We start from the raw sequence: 18,571 nt of genomic DNA, 5'->3' as shown, positions 1-18,571 counted from the left end.
TCCATCTTTTGAACACCATTGATTCTATGGTAATACTTTATGACTGCAAGTCCTTGAATAATTCCAAGACCTGAGGAAAATCACAGTTGTAGGTAATCCAAAGAGAAGACTCATGGGTGGGTCTAAGTAGACTGTCATCATTGCCATTTATACCTGATTCTCACATGTAAAAATATCACTGAGGTCAGATATAATTGGAAAAGGAACTGGACTATCCATCTGGTCAGAATAAGGCATAGCAGAAGGAAAACTTATATTTCACTAAGGTATCCATGCACCAAAAAACCCTTCGGTGTGTTGGGTATTTATATTTTGTGGAGGATTTATGGAAAAATTGGTAAGAATCACATAAGTTGAAAAGATGTAGATGTGTTGCAGTATGCACTGAGAAAGGGTGAGGGGAGGGAAGAAGACCACCAGTATCAATAAGGCAATTGATTAAACTGCAGTGCTTCTTGAACTGAGTTGATATCCCATGGAGAAGCCAAAAATTTGGCAATAGTAAAAGGTTTCTGAATGCACAATGACCAAAAATTAATTAAAAATCAAATACATAATGAATCCGAGGTGTTTCTGGCAGTGCTTGTCTGTTGCATTGAGCAACTTCCCTGCAGCCTTGGTTATGAACACAAAGCATGAGCACTTCTTTGCACTGCTCATGTCCTCAGGCCACGTAACACTGACTACACTGCTCAAAGAGGGGTCACAAGTGGAAAAAATTGAAGAAGCCATGGATTAAAAAGTACATTAAAATATTTTTTTAAACTCTAAGCTTAAATTCAAGGACCCCAGTGAAACCAAAGGGGTTCCCTTTTGTATTTCCCTTGACTCTTAATTATATATTTCCAGCTATTCCTTGTAATGCAGTGTTATAATTTTTAACTAGGGGTAGCTTTCCTCTCTCTGCCTCTGAGCTCTATATCAGTGTACCTCCTGATAACTTTACCCTTAAAATAAGGGGCAGGGTTGGAGATTATTATTGTTACAAATTTAAGATGTGACTTTTTATACTTGCATGTTCATTTGGTTTGTGTGGACTTTAAAAAAAGATCTTATATTCCCTTTAATTTTTACATGTTCGTGAGAAAATTGGAATGAAAAGTGGAAGAGTTTACGGTATAATTAACATAGTATTATATTTACAGAGAATCAAATAAGGGATAGGAGCTTTGCTTGGGGTAGATTGTACACTGATACCTGACAACAGAGAGAAGACAGACTCATTTTGTTTCTGATTTTCTTTCTGTTTCACTGCAAAGGAGAAGGACCTTACATTGGAAATTATAGAACAAAAAATTACCTACAGAAAGAAGACACCCAAGAAAAGTAGGGAAATAATGAGAGAATACCTAGCTGCCTTTGATGAATGCAAGTTACCTAGGCCAGTTGTATGAAATCCTCAGGTCCTAAAATAATTGGTAACTGTCATTACTGAGCCATAGTGATATCTGGAGGATCGTGGAAATAGAGAGAGGGAACACAAAATTGGAGAAGGATAAGTGTCCCAATTTGTTAACAAGAAAAAAGAACAAACTGCAGGCTAAAGATTGATGAGATTGACTTTGATTCCTCCTCAGAAAATTCTAGAATAGATTGTTAAAGAGATGGTTGGCCAACATCTAGATATGGAAATGGTGTTTTAAAAGCCACCATGGCTTCAGGTCATTTTCTGTTTTTGACAGCATGACTTAATTAGTATTTAAGGAAAATGTGATTATAGTTCCAATTAGATTTAGCACAGCTTTTTTTTTTTTAAAGCAATTGGGGTTAAGTAACTTGCTCAAGGTTACACGGCCAGGTGTTTCTGGGTGGGTGCTAAGTGTCTGAGCCCAGGATTCGATCTCCAGGTCTTCTCAACACTGGAGCTGGTGCTCTTACTGCTGTGCTACCTGGCCGCCCCTAGCACAGCTTTTGATAATATACCTATCTTGTGATACCAGTGTTGTGGAGAAGTGGATTGATCCAACTAGGTGGAGTCAAAACTGGTTAAATGGCTATAATCTATATCAGTGTGGGAGGAGATCTCCTGTGGTGTCTTTCAGGAATTTATGCTTGATCCTATACTCTTTAACATTTTTTCAGTGATTTAGATAAAGGAAAAGATAGTTATGACTGCAATATATATATATATATATATATATATATATATATATATATATATATATATATATATGTTCATCACATTTGGAAATAATATAAAGCTGGAAAGGATAACTAACATAGTAAATAAGTTAAGATCCAAAAAGATTTTGATAGGCCAATAATATTGGGTTGAATCTAATTAGATGAAATTCATTTGAGATAAATGTAAAGCCTTACAGTTGGATATAATAAATCAAATTCACAAATACGAGATGGAGGAAGCATTCTCTTGAAAAAGATCAGGTGGTTTTAGTGGATTGCAGTCTCCGTGTGAGTCAGCAGTATTGTGGAACAGCCAAAAATAAGGTCATCTGTACGAAGAGCACAACTTTCAGGAATAGGGAGGCAGTGCTCATACTGTACTACTCTCGTCTCATCAGATGCCATCTCTAAGATTGTATTCAATAGTTTAAGAAGTACATGATAAGCTGGGAAGTATTTAAAGGAGGGTGTTGTTTTCCCTCATTTTTGAAGAGGACCAATGACCTCATGAGTGCTTTGGATTAAAGTGAGGCAGAATTTCACAAAATCATCAGCCTCTCTCTTCCTGAGTTCTTGAGGTCCAGTGGCAGGACAAAAGTCAATATGATTGGTGATGGCCCAGGAGGTAGGGAATGACCTTGATGTCTTTGATACCTGACCAACCTCTGAGTGCACCACAGTGCCTGCTTTAGCTCCTTCTTGGCTATTGGAACAAATTGTTCTTCTCTGTCTGTTCTGCCAGGGAGAGTCTTCACATGCTTATGGTAAACACTCTGCTAAGTCACCAACAGGTTTGGGACCTGTCTTTTACCCTTACCCTGGTTTAGCCCTTCTGCCGAGATGGTTTATCAGGTAACCAAAATGATGAAGGGTCTTCGAGTACATATCATATGAGGATAGTTTGAAGGAGCTCTGAATTAGCCTGGAGAATAGAAGACTAAGGAGAGATATGACACCTGTCTTCAGGTATCTGTAGGGTTGTCATGTAGAGGGAAGGGATCAGACTTTTTGGTGGAAGTTGCAAAGAGACAAGTTTAATATTAGTAAAAGGAAAAACTTCGTAAGAATTAGAGCTGACCAAAGGTGGAATGGTCTACTTTAAGGTGGTTGGTTGTCTGTTCTTGCATATCTTCAAATAGAGGCCAATTGGGGTGGCCAGGTTGCACAGCGAGTAAGAGCACCGGCCCCAGAGTCAGGATGACCTGGAGATCAAATCCGGGCTCAGACACTTAGCACCCACCCAGAAACACCTGGCCGTGTAAACCAACCTTGAGCAAGTTACTTAAACCTGATTGCTTTAAAAAAATAAATAAATAAAAATAAAAAATAAACATTAAAAAAAAAAAGAGGCCAGTTAATCATTTGTTGAGTATGTGATGGTGGGACTTAGAATAATGCTTGGCATATATTAGATGCCTAATAAATTTTTTGGATTAAATATAATCTCTAGGATGAAAAGGTTGAATTTGATTATTTCTAAGGTACCTTTCAACTTTAAAGTTCTGTTTTTCTAGATCACTGTTACCGTGATTTGTCCTTTATTATAACAGACTTTTTGAATTGTTGCTCTTGTTTTTGGTCTGAATCTATGGTTTTGTTGGATATGAAGAACTTCTGATGTGGAAACTTCTTCCACCAATTTGTCAGCAACTCCTATGTAAGTTGTAGTCTTAGAAAGTTTTATTTGTCACTAAGGAGTTAAATAACTTGCTTATGTTCTTGGAAGTAATAGGTGTCAGAGACAGCACTTGAAGTTTTCTTATTTCTTGCCTGGCTTTCTGTCCCACCTCAACACAGAGCTTCTTATGTAGACTTTATGTAGAGTATTTGTATTATGTAGAGTATTTGTTTTCATCAAGATGTGTTTATCCTAAATCTATATTAGTTTTTGAAGATCATACTAATAATTTTTCAAATACATTACAACTTAAATCTTAAACTTATAATTAGTTTTTAGAGAATAATTTTCATTTACTTTCCCACTTAAATTTCACTTGAAAAATTGCTAAAAAATATAGCAGTATAAGTTTTACAAAATGTTTTAAATTCATTTGCGCTTTTAAACAACCCTGTGAGGTAGGTATTTCAGTTGTTTCCATTTCATAGATAAAATAGTTGCTAGGTGGTACAATGTGTAAAACACTGACTGGACCTGGAGTCATGAAAACCAGAGTTTAAATCCAACCTCAGACATTAGCTAGCTATGTGACCCTAGACACTTAAGTTCTGCCTCAGTTTCCTCATCTATAAAAAATGAGGATAATAATTACCCTTCCTCTCAGGGTTATTGTGAAGATATAATGAGATAATATTTGGAAAGCATTTTGCAAATCTTAAAGTGCTATATAGATGCTAACTGTGATGAGGAAGAAACTGACTCTCAAAGGTGTTGAGTAACTTGATTATGGTCGTATGATCCAAGGGAGTTTTCAGTACTCGTTTTTTAAAATAAGATTTTGAGTTCCAAATTTTTCTCCTTCCCTTTTCTTTCCCTTCCCCAAGACAGCAAGCAGCCTGATATAGGTTATACATGTACAGTCATGTTAAACATTTCCACAGGAGTTATATTGTGAAAGAAGAAACAGAACAAAAAAGAAAAACCATGAAAAACAAAAACCAAAAATAATATGCTTTGATGCATTCAGACTCCATAGTTCTTTCTCTGGATGTGGATAACATTATCCATCATGAGTCTTTTGGAATTGTCTTGGATTGTTGTATTGCTGAGAAGAACTAAGTCAATCATAGTTGATTATTATAAAATATTGCTACTTGTGCAGTGTTTTCCTGGTTCTGTTCCAGGTCCAAAATTCTTGCCACTATGCCGTATTTCATCTGTTGCCAATTTATGCATTCAGCTTTTGTGGGAGGAGCTCTATCCTAACTCCTGCCCCTGCTGTGCAGGTTAGGCTGACTTCTCCTTAAAACGTAGAGTCCATCCTCTAGATTCAGTTGGCTCAGGGGACTAAAGACTCAGGCTGTTGACATTACTTCCTTGTTACTTGTTATGAGGAACTCTAATATTTGGCTGGTGGATCATGCTGGACCCTCCAGCCAAGAGTGTTTGCTTAATTGAATCCACTGGATGTGTCTGTCTACAGTTGAATATTATTCTTGTACCTTGACTAGAGAAATCTCCTTTTGTTAATTGCTGGATGACTTAAGAGTATCTGTTTGTAATAAAATGAATTTCAACAATATTTTAAAATTATTTCAGAATATTTCACATTGATAATGATATAGAAAAATATATCACAGAATAGTGAGGTATAAAACAACATGAATATGGGACACATTGGTAAGGCATCACCAGCATATATAGTACTTGTCCTTGTAATACCCATTTACATAAATATATACTCAATATCTGAATAATTAATTTGGTGGGCCAGCTTTTATATTCTTATATGAACTCTGAATATCTTGATATTAAAAAATGTTTGATGTGTAAAGGTCACTAATAGTGGCTTTTGAGTACACTACAACTGTATAGCATTTTCATTTGTTTAGGAATTATCTATAATAGGTTTACTTTTTCTTAATTTTGTTCTATAATGCTTGCATCTTATTTTTACTTAATATGAATAGCTTTAAGAGTTGCAGATTTTTTTCTGAGTGTCCCAAGGGACAGCACTTATACATTGCAGCATGCTTTTTTATTATCATACAAAAAATACTGTAGTGTGATACATACACACACATACTGTCTAAAATAATAAAAATTGAACAGTCATAATTTTAATTTTTTAAAATATGGGTAAAGCTTCAAGGAAAGAAATCAAAAGTTTCTTGCTTTAAGAGTGCTGTCCTCCATTCTCTCTGCAATTTCTGGCTTGAAAGATATTGAGGGGAGAACCAGAAGGAAGGAGAACAAAAAGGAAGAAAAGAAGGGTAGTAATTGAGCTCATTGGGATTGGAACTGCTGACAGTCCCAAAAGATAAAGGGATAAGTGGCAGGGACTTTTTCACCAAGGGATTTAGTCTAGAATTGCTTTTCTCCTTTAGAACAAAGCTTAGATGGTATTTTTTCTTCCTTTTTAATATTTGTCCTATGTCATATTTTTATTTTGCTTCTATTTTTATTTTTGAACACTTTGCAACTTCAAAAATTAATTTTATAGTTACCTATTTTTAAAAGGAGAGTTTTTTAGACATTGTTTATGCTAGTTTTGGGAAAGGCAGCACAAAGCAATACTTTTTGCCCATTTAAGGAAATGCATTGTATAATTACCTAATATTATGGCCTACTGACATCCAAAGATCAGCATCCAGTATTTTTGCTTCTTACCTTGAAGTTTTTGGTTTTTTTGTTTCTGAAACTTAAAAAATACCCCAACTTTTGATATGTACAGTATCTTGTTTTTTATACCACAAACACTATTCATTAACCTTTCTCTCATAAGCGGTATAAAAACCAGTAGATGATACCTCATTTCTTCCTTCCCCCTTTTTTTGTGTTCATGTACCTTTTTGATGGGATGAGAAATGATATATGCTAGAGTTGTTTTAATTTGCCTTTCTCTTATTAATGATTTTGGAACTTTTTCCTTTTAGTTGTTAATAGTTTACATTTCTTATGGGATTCGTTTATTCAGAAATTATGGATGGAAGGGTAGGAAACCGAGTAATCTTTCTTTTACAAGAGCGTCTCCAATAATAGCGTTTACATAATAGCACTTTGAGTTTTGCAAAGCATTTTACAAATATTATTTTATGATCACAACAACTGTGGGAAAAATAGGTGCTATTATTATTCTCATTTTATAGTTTAGGAACTTGAGGCCGACAGAAGTTAAATGATTTGCCTGAGATATTAACCAACTAGTAAATATATGAGGCTGGATTTGAAGTCAGGTCTTCCTGACTCTGGATCATTGCATTATCCACTGTACCACCTAACTGCTTATAATGGACATGTTTACTATTCCTCAGTTGACTGAAAGATGTAGAAAATATGGAATCCCACTGTGCTTTGTTAAAAGCATTTGATTAGATAGAGCAATTGCCACCTTAAAGGCTGGGCTGTCTACCAACAATATGTTTCCTGTTTTGTATATCAAAATAATTTAAGATTCCTTGAAAGATGTAACAGCAGAAATAATCCCATTCAGTGATCCTTTAATCTTATACATCAGGTGAGGGATAAAACAGGCAAATGTATATACTCACCACAGATGTTCATCACTTTGTTGAAGGAAATCCATCAAAGAGTTGAAGTTAAGGAAATATTCCCTGTGTATGGTGAGGTTCCTCAGATAATCCTGTTAGTGAATCATGTCCTGGAATATTGCAGAGATCCTAAAAGAGATCTGTAACAGTTCAAAAGTATTTGACCTGACCATCTTTACAAAAAAAGACCAAGTGGTTGAAAAGTATCTATTATCCATTCAAATGCATTCCGTAATCTGGATCTGTGGCACGTGTCCTCAGATTGTATATCTGGGTCAGATAGTATAGACAGACAGTAAGTTGAATCTTGAATTGATAGGAGGATGATAGTGGGCTAGACTACCTTCATGAAATCGCAGAACTCCAAGTTTCTCCCAAAACAAAGGTCTCTGTTTTTTGTAACATTCTACGAGTGTTGTTGTATACCTGCAAAACTTGGAATACCACATTTCTTTTTATTTCTGAATTGAGATAAATAATACACAGAAGGTAATGGGAGAGTCCTATGGTTGATATGATCCTGGCTATAATTTAAAACCAATGAAGAACTTGAAAGAAGAAAAGGAATCCTTAGGGAAGTATGTGCTGCAAAGAGCAGATGTGGGGTGCTTATGTAGTAATGGAGAACAGGGGTGACAGAGGGCTTCATTGGTATACTCATGATGCCAGTGAAATTAAAAAAACCCAAAAAAACAAAAACAACCCTTCCAACATGTTGAGTGGGATTCTCTGTATAGAACTTACCGTAGTTGGAGGATGCGTATAAGAATCACATAGGTTGGGCAGTGATGGATTGAGTAGCTCATATATCCATTTAGAAGAGGAAGCCTATCTCATGTATTCTCCCCCCCAGTCATTCTTGCAAAAGATAATTTTTTTTCTTCACTTAAAAAAGTCTCTTATTTTTAAATCATGTAATCATTTGAAACTGTGTTACGTGGTATAATATACTGGTCTAAATCTATATTCCACCAAACTCTTTTGCAATATTTTTCAGTAATTTTTATTGGAAAGGGGAATCTTGTTTATCTAGTTTCCTCTGTTCCAGAGAGGCAGCTTGACAAAGTTGGATAGATAACTGGTCTAGAAGCCAGGAAGATCGGTGTTCAAGTCTTGTCTCTGATACATGATGGCTTTGTGACTGTGGGCAAGTCACTGAACCTCTCAGTGCTCTGGGCGATTTTCTAAGACTATTAAGTTGCATTGGTAATGGCAGTTTCCTCACGTATATATTTATGAAATCCTGAATTTAGTCCCTATTCCCTATCTGTGGATTTATATTTTCTTTCTTTTTGGTTTTTGGAGGGGGGAAGGGCAACAGGGGTTAAGTGACTTGCCCAAGGTCACAAGCTAGTTTTGTGTTAAGTGTCTGAGGTCAGATTTGAACTCACGTCCTTCTGACTCCAGGGCTGGTGCTCTATTTACTGTGCCACCTAGCCACCCCATTTTTCTATTCTTTAACCAGGACTGTTAAAATTTTTAATATTTACTGCTTTGTAATTTAATTTGAAATGTGGTACTCCTGTGCCTCCTTCATTCCCTTTTTCTTCATTATTTCCCTTGAAAGTTTTGCCCTTTAGTTACTCCAAATGAATTTTGTTTATTATTTTGTCTAGTTATATAAAGTAACCCCTTTTTAGTTTGATTGGTGTGTAGTTTGGCTAAAAAAAAAATCTATAAATTAGGTAGAGCCCTATCCTAAATTTAGATAGCATAATCCTATCATTTTTTGATATTTTAGCATGGCCCAAAAATGAACAAAGAACATTATATTTGTAAATGTGTATACATATACATATATACACACATACATACACATGCGTGTGTATATGTATTAATGTCAAATAAATTTTGTGTTACTTAATTTTTGTAAAATATTTTGTTGTATTTAAATCCTGGGTGTATGTGAGTATATGTATTGATCTTGCCTGTGTCTGTATCTTGACAGATTAACTCTGATGTCTTACAGTTTTATAGTGTTAAAAATTATGAATTTATTAATGAAACAGTGCAATGCATAAAAACCAAATGATGGGATTAATCTCTTCATGAATAAGTTTCTTCTTCACTTTGTCAAACAGCTTTCAAAATGGGAATATAACGACATTTGTTTCATTAGGTGTCACTAAAAAATTTGTTTTAACTTGGTCTGGGATATATGTAATACTTATATAATATATAATTATATATTATGTTATTTGTGTATATATATATGTATATATAAATAAAATCTTATTTTATGATCATAACAGCCCTGGGAAAAATAGATGCTATTATTATCCTCATTTTATAACTTAGGAACCTGAGGCAGACAGAAGTTAAGTGGTTTGTCTGAGATGCTACTCAGCTAGTAAATATCTGAGGCTATATTTGAAGTGAGGTCTGTTTTCCTTCTAATTTTGATTGCATCCGTTTGTACAAAATTTTAAAATTTTATGTAATCAAAATTATCTGTTTTATTTCCTGTAACCCTCTCTGTCTCTTGTTTTGTCATTGGCTCTTCCCTTAACCATGGATCTGACAGGTATATTTTTCCATGCTCTCTAAGTTACTCATGATATGACCCTTGATGTCTAAATCATTTATCTGTTTTGGCTGTATTTTGTTATGCATTGTGACATGTTGGTCTGTGCCTAGTTTCTGCCAAATTGCTCTCCAGTTTTCCAGCAATTTTTATCAAATGTTGAGTTCTAATCCCCAAAGCTTGTATCTTTGGCTTTATGAAACACTGCTTTCTTAGCTAGTGTCCGATTGTTTTGAAGAGTATTGCTTTGTAATATAGTTTGAAATCTGGAACTGCTAGGCCACCTTCCTTAACCTTTTTTTCCCCATTGATTCCCTTGATGTTCTTGGCCTTTTGTTCTTCTAGGTGAATTTTGTTACTGTTTTTCTTTTTTCTTTTCTTTTTTTTTTTTTTGCTTTTGTTTTTGGAGGGGGGAAGGAAGGCAAGGCAATTGTGTTCACTTGCCCAAGGTCACACAACTAGTGTCAAGTGTCTGAGATTGGATTTGAACTAAGGTCCTCCTGACTCCAGGGCTGGTGCTCTATTCACTGCTCCACTTAGCTATCCCTATGTTTTTCTAGATTTATAAAATAATTCTTTGATAGTTTGGTATAGTCCTGAATAAGTAAATTAACTTAGATAGAATTTTCATTTTTATTGTATTAGCTTGGCCTATTCATGAGTTATTAATATTTTTCCAGTTATCTGTGTGAAAAGTGTTTTGTAATGGTGTTCATATAATCACATAATTCCTATAATCTAAGTTTGTCTTGGCATATAGACTCCAAAGTATTTTTTATTATTTGTAGTTATTTTAAATGGAATTTATCTTTTGGTGCTGGGTTTTGTTGGTGATATATAGAAGAAATACTGATGATTTGTATGGATTTATTTTATATCCTGTAATTTGCTGACGTTGTTAATTGTTTCAGCTAGTTTTTGTTTTTTTTTAGTTAATTCTCTAGGGTTCTCTTAAGTATACCATCATCTCATCTGCAGACAGTGATAGTTTTGTTTCATTGTTCCCGATTTTTATTTCTTCAATTTCTTTTTCTTGTCTGATTGCTATAGCTAGCAATTCTAGTACAGTATTGAATAATAGTAGTGGTAATGGGTACTTTTGTTTCTCCTCTGATCTTAATGGGAAGGCTTCCATTTTTTCCCCATTACAGATAATGCTTGCTCTTGGTTTTAGATAGATGCTACTTATAATTTTAGGAAAGAGTCCATTGAATCCTATGCTTTCTTGTGTTTTTAATAGGAGTGAGTATTAGATTTTATTAAAAACTTTTTCGGTACCTATTGATATAATCATATGATTTTTGTTGTTTTTCTTATTTATGTAGTCATTTATTCTGATAATTTACCTAGTATTGAACTAATCCTACATTCCTGGTACAAATCCTACCTGGTCATATTGTATGATCTTTGTGATGTAGTCCTGTAATCTCCTTGCTAATATTTTATTTAAAATTTTTGCTTCAATATTCATTAAGGAAAATTGGTCTTGTTTTCTTTCTCTGTTTTGCTCTTCCTGGTTTAGGTGTCAAAACCATATTCATCATAAGGAATTTGGTTGACTCTTTCTCATACCTGTTTTTTCAAATAGTTTGCATAGTATTGGGATTTATTGTTCACTAAATGTTTGGTAGAATTCACTTGTAAACCTATCTGGTCCTGGATATTTTCCTTAGGGAGCTCATTGATGACTTGTTAAACAACCCTATCCTAGAAAAAGAAATTTAAGTATTCTGTTTCCCTTTATGTTAATCTGGGCAATTTATATTTTTATAAATATTCATCCATTTAACTTAGATTTTCAGTTGTACTGTCATGTAATTGGGCATAATAACTCCTAATAATTGTTTTAATTTCATCTTTATTGGTGCTGTGTATTCACTTTTTTCATTTTTGATACTGATAATTTTGTTTGTTTGTTTTTTTTTAAATAAAATTAACCAGTGGTTTATCTATCTTATTGTTTTGTTTTTATTTCCATAAAATCAGCTCCTAGTTTTATTTATTAGTGCCATGGTTTTCTTTCAGTTTTATTGATATCTCACTTGCTTTTTAGGACTTCCATTTTGGTCTTTAATTGGGTATTTTTAATTTTATTCTTTTTTTAGATTCTTGTTGTTGGATGCTCAGTTCATTGATTTGCTTGTTCTTTTATTGATTAAAAGGGATAAAATTTCCCCTATGTACTGCTTTGGCTTGCATCCCATAAATTTTGGAATGTTGTCTCATTGTTGTCATTCTCTTTAATGAAATTATTGTTTCTGTGATTTGTTGTTTGACTCACATTCTTCAGGATTAGAAATGTTGTTTACAATTAACTTTAAATCTATTAGGCTTCATGGCTCTTTATTAAATATAATTTTAATTGCATTATGGCCTGGAAAGGATGCCTTAAATATGTCTACTTTCCTGCATTTGGTTGTGAAGTTTTCATGCCCTTACTAATACAAAGTTAGTTTTTGTGAAGGTGTTATGTAGAGTTGAGAAAAAAGTATTCTCCTTTCTGTTTCTGTTCAGTTTTCTCCAGAGGTTTATCATCTTTAGCTTTTCTAAGAGCTTGTTCATTTCCTTGACTTTTTTTCTTATTTTATGATTAGATTTATCTAGCTCTGAAAGGGGAAAATTGATTTCCCTCACTTCCTCCTGTAACTCATTTAATGTTTTCTTTAAGAATTTGGATGCTGTATCATTTGGTGTATGTATGTTTAGTATTGATAATTGCTTCATTGTGTCTGTGGTTCCTTTAAGCAAGATGTAATTTCCCTGCATACCCCTTTAATTAGTTCTGTTTTTGCTTTTGCCTGAGGTTATGGTTGCTGTCCCTGATTTTTTCAGTTCAGCTGAAATTCTAGCTCCTTTTTTTTAGCTGTTTCAGCTGTTTTTCTTGTAAACAGCATATTGTTGGATTCTAGTTTCTAATTTATTCTGCTGTCTGCTTTCATGTTATGAGTGGCTTCATCACATTCACAGTTTTGATTGCTGTGTGTATTACTAACTATCCTTTTTTTCTTCTGTTTATCCTTCTTTGTCTTTACCCTGTTACTCTCAAATCTATTTTGCTTCTGATCTCTGCCTTTTATCTGCTCCCTCCACTTCTCCCTCCTCTTATTTCTTTCCTCAGCTCCTTCCTTGTTGGATCAGATAGATTTCTATTACCAATGAGTATCTATCTCTGTTTCTGTCTGTATTTTCCCTCTTTAAACCAGTTTAGAAGTTAGTGAGGTTCAGGTGTTGCCCATCCATCCCTATTTTCCCCTCCAGTGTAAAAGCTCTTCCTTGCATACTTATTTTATATGGGATAATTTTACCCATTCTTCCTCTCCTTTTCTCTTCTCCTTGAGCATCTCTTTTTCTGGCCTAGCCTTTTTTTGTTTTTTTTTCCCTGGCTTTTTTTTTTTTTTTTTTTTTGAAATATCATCCCAACTTAATTAACCCACTCCCACATCCTCTTTCTATGTGGAATAGAATCCTTCTAACTGCCCTAATAATGATAAAGTTGTTAGAATATGCATGTATCAAATTCCCACATAGAAATATCTACAGTTTAACGTTATTGAGTTCCTTATGATTTTTTAGGGTTCCATGGTGTTTAGATCTTTCTTTTGAGTATTGCTAAATTATTAGTAATGCATAAAATTTTCAGAGAAAACAACTGAAATTTTATTTTTCTATTGACATTTCTAATGTTAGTGCCAGTGTTTACCAATAAAAACTAATTATATTTAAAAAATTTTACTTAAGATTTTGTGAGGTTTAAATTAATTGATACAAAGGAGGAAAATTGGAGTGAAGATTATAATTGGGAACAATGACCAAATTTTGAGATTTTATGACAGAAATGGTTACTTGTATTTTTATTTTGTAAGGTTAAAATCTTATGTGTAATTGGTATATATGTGTGTGCATATATATATATATATATATAAAATATATATATTATATATTTCTCAGGTCCAATGATGCACCAGCAGCCTCCTTCACAACAGTATAATATGCCACAGGGAGGTGGTCAGCATTATCAAGGACAGCAGCCCCCAATGGGAATGATGGGTCAAGTTAACCAAGGGAATCATATGATGGGTCAAAGACAGATTCCTCCTTACAGACCACCTCAGCAAGGTAATAAAGATATTTTCTTGATCATTCTAAATAGTGATAATTGTAAGGTTTTAAATTATTTTCATTTCTAATTAACTTTTCAACTTAAAACATAATAAGACAAAGTTGAGCTTTTTGTCTCTGGCACTTTTTTCTTCCCTAAAATGTAATGAAAGAGTCGTTAAGTGGAATTGAACTTTGTGGTATACGTTTCCTTGTTTATTTGTTCTTATTTAAAGAAAAAAGTAATAAAAGTTTTTGTCACAAACACATTAACAAACACTAAAGAATTCTAAAAATCTATTTTATTGCAAAATTCCTCAAACACCAGAAGAAAGTAAAACAATTAAATGTTCTACCTTTTTGTGATTATTTTATTGTCTTTTACCTTTTATTTTTCTTGCCATAAGATTCTGTAGTGTTGATATTGTACATATGTTCTTTGGATTAACTTTAGTGTGTAAGGAACCAAGTAGAAAGGCGACAAAATGTATTATATGTGTTTGTGTATATCTGTGAAATAATAGAACAATAAAAATGTCTGAAATGCCAAGGAATGGGTTGGGGAATCTACATTAGAGAAATATATCTCAAGATCAGATTAGAAAGAAAGCCTTTGATAACAGAGAGAACAAATTATTTATGTCTTGACTGGTTGTGGTTTTTCAGGCCCACCACAGCAGTACTCAGGCCAGGAAGACTATTATGGGGACCAATACAGTCATGGTGGACAAGGTCCTCCAGAAGGCATGAACCAGCAATATTACCCTGATGGTAATCTCTCCTAATGTTAACTTTCCCCTTTTCTATAACTGCCCAATATTAATGTAGACAGCTATTACAAAAACATTTTAATGGGTTGAAAAAGTTAGCAATCTGTTTCAGTAACAGATAGCTTTTTAAAATAAGTCAGAAATGTTTATAATAATTTAAGACACCAAGGATAATTTATTACAACTAACTTAAATTAGGTTTTGTGTAATCCGTATTTCCACATTTGTGCCATTGAGCTTCATGTTTTATCATTAGAATCTCAGCAGATAAAAAAAAGGATCCTTTACTACATTCTCAATTGTTAATTTCAACCAAAGCAGTTTTGTTATATGGATTTGTGGTATTCCATTGTATGTACACATAGAGAATACATCTTTTGAATAAGTTATTTACAGGTTGTATCATTTCAGTAAATTTTGACTACTGATCAGGAACTGTGTTGCATTGTAAGATATAGTTGCTATCTGACAGATTCTGTAGTTTTAGTTTACTGATTCATAGAAATTCATGGCACAGTTACTTTTGTATTTTGAAGAAGAGTTTGGGAATCTGAAATATTTTGAGACAATTGTTAATACAGGTGTTCCCTGTCTTAAGAAAACCCAATGAGTATCACAGTCCCAATGTGATAGATAGATTCAGAAATAATAATTCATATCAAAAATATTTTTCACTTTATGATAGGGTTTACTAGAGGGTACCATTGAATAGTAAGCTCCTTTTTATTTAAGTTGAATTATGCTTGACTTAAGAGATTTAGAAGGAAAGAAACTTAAGACTAAAATATTTGGGAGCTTCTAAGAATTGAAAGTAAAGCATTGCTGAAATTTGTAAGTAGATGGGAACTTTTGTTTCACTGTATAAAAATTTATTGGGAACATAGCTTAATGCATAAAGTGAGGTATATCAGTTATTAATATTGTTCTAGTGATAATAGTATTTTGCACTAACTGCAGGTAAAGTGAAGTACGCAGTTGGAAAAATTATCAAATGAATTATATAATATCTTATGCTAGACATTTAGTAAATACTTATTCTTGTTATTTATTCTTATAGCGATAATGGTTAATTTGATGACTGGATAATTCATGTCAGAAAAATCCCATTTTTCCATTATGATATATTTTTTACTTCAATTAGCTAATTGACTCATCTTTTTATTTTCATGTGTGAATATAAATATAGCCTTAAAATTTAATGGAAAATTTCCTTATGTAGTATATTACAAATCTTTTCAAGAAATATAAAGTCATCTTTATTAAATTATGTGTATTAGCATGACTACATGATTATAGTTAAGCCAAAATAAGTTCTAATCATATGCTTTTAAATTATTTTTAAATAAATGAAATGATTGAGTTGAGCACTACAAAAAGTTTTTGCATAGACTCAATTTATTATTTCAGAAGTATATTAATAAAATCCAGTTCTCTTTCATAGCATACCTTCTTAAATCTGAGAATTACTTTGCTAGATACTTGACCTGTCTGCTTAAAAAAGATAAAGGTTAATCATACAAATGTCAAACCTTAAAAATTACTAAAGATAGCTTATTTTACTATTCTTCATTAAGGATTGTTGGTTAAAAGTGTTTATTTGCATAGATGTGCTTTTGTATATGTGACATTTACACAGACCATTTATTCTTTTAAGTTCAGTAATTATGTTAGGCAGCATTGGGCATGTTCTGTTATTTCTGAATTTTTATGCAAATAACCGCATAGGTATTTCTAAGGTAGTTTTTTTTTGCCCTTATTTAGTTATTCTTCCAAAATTTTAGCACTTATTTTAGCTATCTGAGAGATTGTTTTATCTGTACATTCCTTGTTTAAGCACAGTTGTGAATTCAGGAATATTTTTTGGTGTGAGTTTTGTGTAATCTTGCAGGAGAAATGAATTGTCTTAAAACAACATACAGGTCGGGTATGCCTTAAGTTATTAAGGTAGAGGTAACTTTGAATCTCTGTAAAAACTATGATAATTTTCTAAAGGTTGTATGTGAAAAATAATTCAGAGATTTTAGAAAAGGAATATATTTTCAATTCCTAATGCTTTGAATGGGAAAATATAACGTAAAAATTTTGTATCAGTTTCTTTCAGGGGAAAAAAAACATTATGAAGCTCTGTTATATTTTGTATTGTCTTTAGCATATGCTGTGGAATTGGAGATCAGCAGAACAGGTGTTTGACAAAATATGATAATTGCTTCCTTTGTTCATTCTAATTTAATTCAGGTTATTTACATGTGAAAGGCCTAAATGCTTTCATTATCTTTTTTTAGTGGAAGATAAAGTTTTTTTTTTCTCCCAATGAGGATTATCAGAGGTTTAAGACTGTCCCTTTCTGTGGTGTTTCTAAAACTACTGCTTTTTACTTTAAAAAAATTTGCACGTTGACTCAATATGAAATTCAGTCATATTGGTAAATATTTGGCTAATGCAATTGAAAAAAAATTTTTTTAATGTATTTCCAGTTAAATTTTTTTCATTTTATCTGAAAGTTTAAATATTTTTAGGGTTTTCACTCATGGGCCATTAACGTTTCTTCCTGTCTCTTGTCGAATTGATGTAGGTCATAATGATTACGGTTATCAGCAACCGTCGTATCCTGAACAAGGCTACGATAGGCCTTATGAGGATTCCTCACAACATTACTACGAAGGAGGTATCTATATACCTTCACACACATATGCACATAAATCTCCTCCCCCAGGAATGAAATTTCTTGCACAAGGCAGCCTATATCCAAACAAAAACTCTTGTAGAGTACAAGTTGCTGGATATCTTGAAAGTTATGGAGTCCCCACAGCAATCAAAATAATTTTCTTGCAAACACCTAAAATGTATAACCATAATTTGCCATTCTCTAACAACAGTAAAATGACTAAAAGATATTTAGAAAATTTTTTTTACTCAATGGAAAATTTCTATTTAAACACAAATCCATCAGTTCGGTTGTTTTTTTTTTTCTCCTGTGTGTTTACATACATATATATATACACATATATACATACATAATTTCATATATAAACATAGTGCCTTTAGGAAACAGCTTGCTGATCTTGTGTAGCTAGTGTGTGCTCTTGTAGCTGTCTTTAATTTTGTCTTTTTTATTTTATTTAGCATAGTCATGATCTTATGACTGTGATGTTCCAGTAAATGTAATGCTCGTATGGCAGAGGCGCTGAAAATGCTGCAGTTCAACCTTGCAAAATTGGCTTTAACTGCAGTTTGTTTGGCCGAATCCTTCTGTTTGGTTTGAGTTTTCTTTGTTTTGTTAACTTTTAAAAATCAAGATTGCATTTCATTTTTGTTCTTGTGTTGTTGGCTGTGCATCTTAGAAGGAAAAATAAATTCATTAAGCAGACCTCTCAATGGCTTTTTTTTCCCCTCTTCCAATCATCCTGCAGGGAATTCACAGTATGGTCAGCAGCAAGATGCGTATCAAGGACCACCTCCACAGCAGGGTTATCCGCCACAACAGCAGCAGTATCCAGGTCAGCAGCCTTACCCAGGACAGCAGCAGGGTTATGGTACGTACATAACTTTTTGTGAATTTTTATGTGTGTGTGTGTGGTTGTTGAGGGCTGTCAGACAGGGAGTAGAGAGTAAATTATTGGACAGTAAATAGATTTCTTTCTTCGTTGTTCACCCCGGAAATGTAAAATTTGGATAAAAATGTTAGAATCCAACTTTGTTAGGAAATAGAAGAAAAAGCTCTGAGGATACTATCAGCTTCTTGACTCTCAAGGTTCTGTTATACACTTAATAGTGTGAAATGAAGCAGATAGTTAATATTTCTTTTTTGCCATGAATTACCCTTTGATAAAAATATTTGAGTAAGCTATTAAATACTGCTTTTATATAAATAGAACATTTGTTAAGA

General features: G+C 33.2%; 1 protein-coding gene across 4 annotated transcripts in view; it reads left to right on the top strand.

Moving 5' to 3' along the window:
- The window catches only part of SS18 (SS18 subunit of BAF chromatin remodeling complex), a 102,375-nt gene that overhangs the window by 69,226 nt on the left and 14,578 nt on the right, over positions 1-18,571 (top strand). For 2 of the 4 annotated variants that reach the window (XM_069099830.1, XM_069099832.1), the window contains 4 exons: positions 13,766-13,933; positions 14,582-14,686; positions 17,258-17,350; positions 18,096-18,218. In XM_069099830.1, coding sequence (XP_068955931.1) covers positions 13,766-13,933; positions 14,582-14,686; positions 17,258-17,350; positions 18,096-18,218 — 489 coding nt within the window. The remainder of the gene's footprint in view (positions 1-13,765; positions 13,934-14,581; positions 14,687-17,257; positions 17,351-18,095; positions 18,219-18,571) is intronic. The other 2 variants (XM_069099831.1, XM_069099833.1) reach the window with 2 other exon arrangements.

This window comes from Petaurus breviceps, unplaced genomic scaffold (assembly GCF_028583685.1).
Source record: "Petaurus breviceps papuanus isolate PSGF00001 unplaced genomic scaffold, PetGlider_PUasm1.0 38, whole genome shotgun sequence".
Lineage (NCBI taxonomy): Eukaryota > Metazoa > Chordata > Mammalia > Diprotodontia > Petauridae > Petaurus > Petaurus breviceps.
This window is presented reverse-complemented; position numbering and strand designations above follow the sequence as displayed.